Source organism: Neltuma alba, unplaced genomic scaffold (genome assembly GCF_004799145.2).
Source record: "Neltuma alba isolate B1F8T4 unplaced genomic scaffold, ASM479914v2 tig00012343_pilon, whole genome shotgun sequence".
In the NCBI taxonomy this organism is placed as follows: Eukaryota; Viridiplantae; Streptophyta; class Magnoliopsida; order Fabales; family Fabaceae; genus Neltuma; species Neltuma alba.
Window position 1 is genome coordinate 717,602 of NW_021636852.1, and position 9,722 is coordinate 727,323.

At 32.1% G+C, this 9,722-nt stretch overlaps 1 protein-coding gene across 1 annotated transcript; it reads right to left on the reverse strand.

The window, feature by feature from the left end:
- Positions 1-410: 410 nt before the first annotated feature.
- LOC114726173 (PTI1-like tyrosine-protein kinase At3g15890) lies at positions 411-7,587 on the reverse strand. The gene is made up of 5 exons (XM_028912737.1): positions 7,536-7,587; positions 1,909-1,984; positions 1,679-1,826; positions 1,306-1,568; positions 411-1,192 (listed from the first exon to the last, which is right to left on the reverse strand). The coding sequence occupies exons 1-5, from the start codon at positions 7,585-7,587 to the stop codon at positions 559-561; spliced, it is 1,173 nt and encodes a 390-aa protein (XP_028768570.1). The 3' UTR covers positions 411-558.
- Between the last annotated feature and the right edge of the window lie 2,135 nt (positions 7,588-9,722).

Here is a 9,722-nt window from a genome sequence, read left to right on the forward strand (position 1 = left end):
ACCACACCACCCAATGGTAGAGAATGAGAGAGAAAAGAGAGAATAAGTAGAGAATGAGGGAGAAGAGAGAGAATAAAATTCTTGTGGGCAGCACTAATTGTGTTATAACTGTTCTTACCAGCCCGTTTAACCACAACTAGTTAAGCCATAAGATCGGGCTTCATATCACAGCCTAAGCCAGATTGGATCAAAAGTTGATCCTAATGTCACTAGAGCATGAACCCAAACATATAGTTGATTTCCCTTGAGACCCATACAGCTTAACTTGTCTACTAGAATTGAATGCGAAAACGGAGATCACACTGTCTTTAAAATAATGTACTCAATTACATATATGCCTTGAGAAATAAGTCCATTGCAAGAATAAGTCATAATCATGGGGTCATTCGGCTGCACGGCATCAGAAAAGGTGGGAAAGCCAAGAAGATATCTCAAACTCCGAAATATAAAAATCCATAAATCACTTTCCATCAACAATAGAAACATTCATATTTAATTTCACAAAACACAGAAGTTATCAAAACAAATCATCCTTTTTTTACATAAAACCAAACAGTATCATCTTATTTTATATCTATCGCTTGGTATTCTCAACATGGATTGCCTCTTTCCCATGTCTTCATAGTCCTTATCATTCCTGTCATTTTCTTCATCCCTCATAGCTGCCGGCGGAATCTCTTTTCTCCTCCTCCCACCTCCGCCTCCGGCGCCCTTGAGCCACTCCACCACCTCCGCCATACTCGGCCGCTTCTCCGGGCTACTATCGGTGCACTTCACAGCCAGCATCACCAGGGATTTCAACTGCTCCAAGTCAAACCTACCCTTCAACTTTGGATCTGCAATATGATTGAAGATACCCTTTTGAACATAAGGTGTCACCCACTGAACTATGTCCCTTTTCACTCCTCCTGGTAGCTTCTCTATCGGTTTCTTCGCACTAATAATCTCCAAAAGCAAAATCCCAAAACTATACACATCACAGCTCTCTGAAACCTTCCCCCACATGGCGTATTCTGGCGCCAAATATCCCAAAGTTCCTTTCACCCTTGTGGTCAAATGGCTCACACCTTCTGGTATTAGCTTCGCAAAACCAAAATCAGCTACTTTCGCTTCAAACTCTGTGTTCAATAGAACGTTGCTTGCCTTTATATCCCTGTGTATGATATGAGGATTCGCCTCATGATGAAGATACCTTCATAAAATCACAAATGGAAGCAAGTCATATAAACACATAGACAGAAAACTGAAGAGAATCACATTAAGCCAAGTCTTTGCACGCGCACACACACGTGTGTGTGTACTTACGCTAAGCCTTCAGCTGCTCCAATGGCGATGCTCATTCTTTTAGGCCAATCTAGGAGACAACTTGAAGCGAGGTGGCCGTGAAGATGTGTGAGCAAGCTATGATTGGGCATGTAATCGTAAACAATAAGTCTTTCTTCTCCTCCTGCGTAGAATCCTCTTAGACCCAAAAGGTTCTTATGCCTCACCCTTCCAAGTACTTCCACTTCTACTGCAAATTCCATTTCTGCTTTTGCAGTCATCGTCTTCAGTCGCTTCACTGCAATCTGCAGAATTCACCTTACAGATATTAATAATTGAATATATGGTTAAGTTATAGAGATCAGAACAATGAAGGATACAAGATATGAATATATATGTGTGTATATATAATTGCCTCGATGCCTTTACTTGTTCGACCCCAATAAACACTTCCAAAGCCACCTTCTCCTATCTTGCTATCTTGATGGAAATTGTTTGTTGCACGAAGCAACTCCTTCAGCGTGTACATTTCCCATGGATAGTCCCTATTTTTGCTGTCATTTCTATGCGGAAATAAGATCGATCAGTGAACTGAAACAGAAATATCAGAATTGTTCTTGTTTGATGGAAGATATTTAAACATACCTTGTTTTGACTTGCTGGTTTTCTGCTTGTAGGAGGAAGCAACAAAAACACTTGGCGGGCATTTCTTTGATGAGTTCTGGAAGTGTAAGATGAAAAAAACCAGAATCTTATAACTTGTTCCCTGGTGGAAGGAAAAGAAGGAAGGCTTTTGGGGGAATTTTTGAAGTTTCGAGAAAGACAAAAACAAGAATGATTCCGCGAGAAAAGGGAGCAAATTAATACCGGCAAATGCTAGGAACCGTGTAGAAGCCTCATTTGGAAGTCAAGGACTTTAAAAGCTGGCTAATGGTAAGGAGAGGCCCAAATATCGATTATTTTAATTGTAATTTCTTTTCTCTGGGTGTGTGTACAAACTTTATAGACCGATTGGCTCGTTGACTAATAAAATACGGGCAAAACTTACGGGGACTGAATCAATGTAAAATCGTAAGAATGTTCACTGCTAGCAGGAATATTAATTAATATATGTGACATTTCCAGCGAAATATGTGGCTTGACTGAAACCAGCATATGCTCTCTCCGGTCCTAATTAATACTACCTCCATCACAAGTTAGTTTAACTTTTAATTTAGTATATTTTGTTTTTTTATATTTATTTATTTTTTCTAAGGGAGTTCTTGCAGTAGTTACAGATGTTAAATATTTTATCAAATAATATTTGATTAGTAAGTATATTTATGGAAGACGACATATCTATTACAAATAATTAATTTAACTAATTTTCTTAATTTACTCAAATCAATCAACTAGCTCTTATCTTATACTCCCTCCGTTCCTTATTATAAGAGACATTTGATGCTTATGGCATGTTCCTATATATAAGAGATACTTACAAGTTGTCTCTACTTTTTTGTGTTGATTTACTATTTTACCCATATTTATTATCTCCAACTCACACTCTCTCTCCCTCCCATTTCTCTTTTTTTTAATAATTTAATTGTTCTCTCTCATGTTCTCTCTCCTTATTAATGAGGGCATTTTTGAAAAAAAATTATACTTTTTACACATTAATTGTTCTTAACTAATTTTAACTGTTTTTTTTATCAACGTACTTCGGTTATTTGTCTCTTATAATAAGGAACGGAGGGAGTATTAAAAATTGAAGATAGTGCAAAAATTATTTGAAAATTAAATTTGATTCTAAATATATAAAATCTTAATTCATTTTGTCTCTGATGCTAATTTTTTTTCCAAACGAACTTACTAACTTATAAATTAATATTAACCTAATGTTGCACAAAGTTATTTAAGAAGATGGACCCCAACTTTTAATACTGTTTGTAATATACCCCACTTCTTACACACAAGCATATTGATTCATTAATCTATGTATGAAAATGACGGTATCTTAGCCTTTTGCAAATCCCTTTTAGCATTATAGTGACCCTATAGAAAATAACGCCAAACCATTTACAATTGAATTGCTTGATCAAACAAAATTAGTTGGATCTCGTTTATTTTATCAATTCTAGGAGGAAACTTTTTACGGTATATATATATTCCTCCGATGTTTAATGTAAGACCTAATTGTTGAGTTGATCTTAGTCTTAAATGTAAGACATATTTGTCATATTTATTAATTTTTTCTAAATTATTCTTATTGATACTCTCTCAATCATAATCGAGTAGGAGATGGAGGGAGAATATTAGAGAAGATGATTATGGTGTTTTGAGAAAAACATGTCATATTTCTTATAACTTATCTAACTTTCTTAATCTAATCAAATTAGTTAAATAAGTCTTATATTAAGTATCGGAGGAGTATATAGTTTTCATTGTTATTTTGATGCAAATGACGAGACTGCAGTTGTTAGTTATGTTAGGTATAAGAATCATGACAAAGGAAAAACGTTGAGGCATAAATTTGAGAATCGGTAGCCCAAAATTTTATTGTTACCTGATCGGTAATAAAGATTCGAAACATAAAATTCTCTAAATTTAATCATTTGAAGATATATGCTTCGGGAAAAAAAATTTCTGGCCAAAACGGTTCTTCATTCCTTTGATACAACCTTTAAAACTTGCCCGGCGGCATTTCCTCCAAAATGCATTCAGATTTGAGCCATTTCACCCACATTTTTAACTACCGTTTAAATTTAACTTAGATAACTTGAATGATATTATTTTTTATACTTTTTATTGGAATAATAATTTTTTAAATTGATTGATAAAATTTTGTGGTTATTTTATATTCTGTTTCCTTAAAAATAAAATAAATAATTAAAAATTAAATCTTTCAAATTATATTTGGATGACCTAAATCAAATGTGTCCATCAGTACATCTTAAAGGCAAAGTTAATAAATTTTAAAGTACTCTTATTATTATTAGCGTGGATCCTTTACTAGTAATTAGAAATAATTAATATAAAAACTGTTGGCAAATTATAGTTTATACAATACATCAGATTCAGAGGACGGAACTCCTACATATAATATTCCATATACAACGTAACCACATTATCATCCGCCTATAATATATATAATCTAAATAAATAAAATAAATTAAACAAATATGAGAGGAATGTTAGATAGTAAACTAATCAATGTAGAAGGGAGGCAAGGGGAAACTGCATGCTTAAGCTAGACGCAAGTGATTAATTAGGCCTCCATAAGGCTGCTTCAACTTTGATTTGGAATGAGATAACTAATTAATTAATTTAAGCTTCTGTGTACTTTGGGGGTGCAATGAAACTTCATTTTCATTTTGTTTTACTTTTTTTTTTAAAATATACTTGTGTGTCAGTGTGTGTGTGTGTGTGTGTTATCTATGTGTATCTATTCCATTGATAGGAACAACATTCAATTAATATGTGTGTGTGTATCTTTTTGTCACTTTGAAAGTAACAACTTCAACTTTAGCCACTCTTTATTGATAAAAATTTGTCGGAATGTAAATAATTTTTTATTTTTAATTAGAATTTGAATATAACTAACTTAGATTTTTAAAAGTGTACATATAATTTGTTGTTAGGCATTTAATTATAATTTAAAGTTAAAAATGTTCTTTTTACATAATTAAAATGATTAATTACAAACAAATGCAATGAAAAAGGAGTTTATTATCTACACAAATTTTGAAGTTTATTCACAAAAAAAAAACTTTTTTGAAGTTTAAAAGAATTCATGATCAATTTTTAATAATTAAAGAAATCATCCATATATATGTGATTTAGAGTTTTGATTGAAAACTTGTTCATTCGTAACATGTTTTTTTAATTATTTTCTAAACACTAAAATATCACTTTTCCGTTTCTTTTAATTTAATTTTGGACTGTACGAAAAAAGAGCGCTACCGGCTAATAGTTGTTGAAGTGTTTCGACTCAAGCAAAACAAAGACTACGGGCCGGAATGCTGATAAGTGACGGCAATAGCCAATAGACTTGGTCAACAAAAATGAATTAAGCTTTTGAATAGAGGGGGAAAAGAGGCAAGCCACTCGGACCGGCATATTCAGGTCTAAAAATTGTGAAAACTGGATTTAAAAATTTTCCTTTGAAATAGGAAACATGTTTAAAAGGATTGGTTTTATAGAGTCAATGGCCTAAACTGGTCGGATCAGTTTGTTTAGATCTTTTTATAATTTTTTTAAAATTTTTATATAATTTTAATTTTATTAGTTTTTTAATTATTAATGATATTTTAAATATTTAGTTATTATAATCATTTTGAAATTAAAGTTCAATAAAATGGTTTGTTTTAATTATTTGGTTTTAGACAATAATTTGTTCAATTAATAGCTAGAGTGCAAAATTTAAAAGCGAAATTTTTATGGGGAAAAACTTGATATTTTTGCCATCAAAGAAGAGCATACTCATAATGATGATAGTAATGACAAAGTTTCAAAAAATTGATAATAATATTGTTTATTGCACATTTGCACTTTTGATATAATTTTTTAATATTGTTATCTTGTTGATTAATGTTTTAGATGCTCTTAGATATTGATAGGTGTTTAAATATGATGATGTTTTCTATTTGTGACTTAATTTTATTAATAGCTATACCTTTTATTAGTAATTTTATTACTTTATTTTTATTTTTGATAAAATATATGAGAAATATAAAAAATTTTTTTTTTTTCCTTAAACTAGCAAAAAGCTCGTGGCCAACCTTGAGCCTGTGACAAAATGGGATATTTCAGAAAGTTTCACCCTACAAGGCCGACTTGCTTTAAACCCACGGCCCTATAGGTCAGTCCTGCAGGGTTGAATTGGCCCATATATAGTACTACTTTTGAATTCCCAAAAAACTAAATTAGGATTTTGAGTAATACTATTTTTTCAGGTTTTTAGTATTATATTATTTTTATATTTTAAGCTATTTTACGAAAATTAACAAGAGATAGTTAAGTCATTAATTTTATATAAAAATGAATCAAAAATTAATTTTGTTTATATTTAAACCCATGCATCGATGAAAGGATAATAAAAAACTCTCAAATGTTCATTGCACCTTTTTTATACGGTTAATGATTTCAAATAAAAATAATATTGAAAATCAATTCATAGATTTTGATCATTTTATAATAAAGATTGTCCTTTCCATCTAAAAAATATCTTATACTTCCTCCTCATGTCTTTAATATATGAGTTATATATATCCTAGCCAACCACTCAAATAAGTACAATTACATTACAAATCAAACTAATTCGGATCGGGGCCATGGTATGATCTATATGGGTGACGACCCTACCATCTAGGCTGGTGTGTTCCCAAATGATCGAACGCATGACCTTTAGTTAAGCTGGAATAATTCCTACAAGCTGATCCAATCATTCGGTGGTGTTTTCCTTCTTTCTTCAATCATGTGTTAGCCTACTTAATTAACATGTGCAATCAATATGAACAATTTAAAAAAATTATAAATTTATAAGACAAAACAAAATTAGGTCTAAAATTTAAAATAAAAATTTCCTACCTACCTGCTATATTTAGAATAAAATAGAATAAGTAATAAGGATTAGGAGGGTGGTTGAATAATGGCTTTTACTTGTTGAAATATGGGAGAACGATTCACGCGATTGTACGTGGTCGCAGATGGAGAGAAATGGGACAACGTCGTGCTTTGAAAGTTGAAAACACACCTACCATGTGTTGCACACTATTTGACAATAATTCTACGGTCCAAACAACCTTTTGATTATTTTAACCCACATTTGATGGTTTACCACGATTCGTCAAGGAAGTAAGAAAAGTGAAAGCTTTATATATTCCTCTTTAGCTTTTGAAGCGGTTACACCTCGAACACCGTCTACATTAGAGCCAAAATCAACAACCCGTGAAGGAAGAACTTATTAGGCTGCATGTCTTTGATAAGAAGGATTCTCAACTAAGTAATGAGATGAACATCCATGATGATTTTTTATTGTCAGAAAATCATTCATTGGGTGAAAAGCGGGGAAAAAAAAAATCCCTTTTTAATATATAGGCATGATTAATAAATCACAAGTCCAAATATATGAATTGGTTTCATTCGTTAACTGCACATATGCAGTATACTCCTTTGCTACTCTTGCCATATATATTGGGTATTTCCAACATATTTTATACGAATCATGGAAAATCTTATACAGGTGAGATGCCAAGTTCACATGAAGCAAAATACTTGGCCGACGAAGCTCTTACTTGTGCAAATATTCTCCTCTGCAATGCGATAAGGGGTGGAGACAGATTCCATCACGTAGCGTTAGCACAGAGCAGGCAAGTCATGTTACAAACTTTCCAATGTAAATTATGGCAGAAAAATGTCCTGAAGATGACATATTCCTCTAAACCAAGGGTCTATTTTAGCCTTTTGTTCTATCTACTAAAATCTGCTGAGCAGAGCACCAACAAAGTGACAAAGGGATGGTTGTGGACTTGGCTTCTCTCAACTATATAACTAATTACGTGTACAGCAAAACAATTCCATGACTTCAAGATTAGCATTATCATTATACTGCTTCTTTAACTAATCCCTATCCCCTTGCATTATGCCTTTATCTGATTCTGCAGGTAATTTATTATCTGACTGACTGCTTCCTTCATCCGATCTGCCCATTAGACCTTCTGCTGTTGTGCAGATCAGATGCAATGTCATATAGCTCGTGGGATTGAACTAGATGAGTGTATTTATAATATACAGTTCGTCAGAGATGGGTTAATAATGTGGTTTTGTAAATTATAACTTGATGCAGTACATTGATGATTAATACGTGTGGTAGTGGAGGATTATTTATGTATATGAAGAGGATATACTCTTAAGACATCTTATTATTTAATTTCACCTGTGTGCGCGCGTGGGAGTCAAAGTAGGTAATATAATATTCCCTCCGTCCCTTATAATAAAAAATAACTATTAAAATCATATGATTTAAAATATTAGTTAAAAGTAATAAATATGTAAGATATATTGAAATCATATGATTTAAAATGTTACTCCGTCCGTTCCTTATTATAAGAGACATTTGATGCTTATGACATGTTCCCATATATAAGAGACACTTAAAAGTTGTCTTTATTTTTTTGTATTGATTTCCTATTTTACCCTTATTTATTTTGTCTCCAACTCATACTCTCTCTCCCTCCCACTTCTCTTTCTTTTAATAATTTAATTGTTTTCTTTCATACTCTCTCTCCTTATTAATAGGGGTATTGTTGGAAAAAATATTATACTTTTTACACATTAATTGTTCTCAACTAATTTTAACCGTTTTTCTTATCAACGTAATTTGGTTATTTGTCTCTTATAATAAGGAACGGAGGGAGTAGTTAAAAGCAATAAATACATCAGATATATACATTTCTTTTAATTATACCTTTATTTGTAAAAAAAGTACATAAAAGTTAATAAGTGAAAATTTATTTTATAGAGATAATAAGTGACATATATTTAATATGGGTAAAAGTGAAAAGATAAGTTCAAGGAACAAAAAACCGGACCGGGAGCTAAACCGGTCGAGGCAGTGGGTCAAGGGTCACTGGTCGAACCGGAGGTTGGACTGGGGTCGGACCGGTCATATTAAAATAATATAATTTAATTCACAATATTAAAATAGAACTGAATTCATAAATAATAATCACTAAAAAAAAACATAGAAAGTTACAAAAGTAGTTTAAAGGTTTAATTGTACCAAGCAAATATTAATAAAATTCACATCTTCATCACTATACAAAATCAAAATCATCATTAAGATCATTGGTAGGAGCATGGACTAAGATATCATCAGTTGGGCAAGGAAAAGTAGGAGTAACAGTATCATCGTGCAAAGGTGGAGGATCAGCAATGTCCATATCTTCATCACCTATATAAAACAATAATCAACATTAATCATTATGCAAATAGTTATATATTCACATTGTCACTTCTTGAACTTGGATTATTTGAAATATCCATCACTGTTACTAAATAACAAATCAAAAAAATCAAACATCTGGCTCTGGGGGTTCATTGCTATGGGATTAGCTCGGATAATATAACATCACTGATTAAAAATCAAAGATCAAATTGATAAATTCAGATTTCAAATGAAATAATATTTAGATGTGCACTTTAAGTACTTGGATTAACGAATCCTCATGCCAAAATTCAGATGTGCTGACCAGATATCATCATTCACATTCAAATAATCACGCCAATATTTCATACAAGCATCACGCCAATATTCAGATGTGCTACCAGATATCATCATGCCAAAATTCAGTATGATCAAATTTGCACTTAAAGAAGCTATTTCCATAAATCAAATATCATTGAATCATCAATCAGTAATTCAGTATGCTGCATGACCGACCGAAGAACGCACATCATCATTCAAACGAATCAAATAATCT

Bases quoted from the DNA above. Each gene is read 5' to 3' on its own strand.
- LOC114726173 (XM_028912737.1), bottom strand. From the start codon at position 7,587: ATGGAATCTGTCTCCACCCCTTATCGCATTGCAGAGGAGAATATTTGC. The intron at 1,569-1,678 runs GCAATTATATAT...TGAATTCTGCAG, and splicing joins GAACAAGTAAAGGCATCGAG to ATTGCAGTGAAGCGACTGAA. The intron at 1,193-1,305 runs GTAAGTACACAC...GATTTTATGAAG, and splicing joins GGAGCAGCTGAAGGCTTAGC to GTATCTTCATCATGAGGCGA.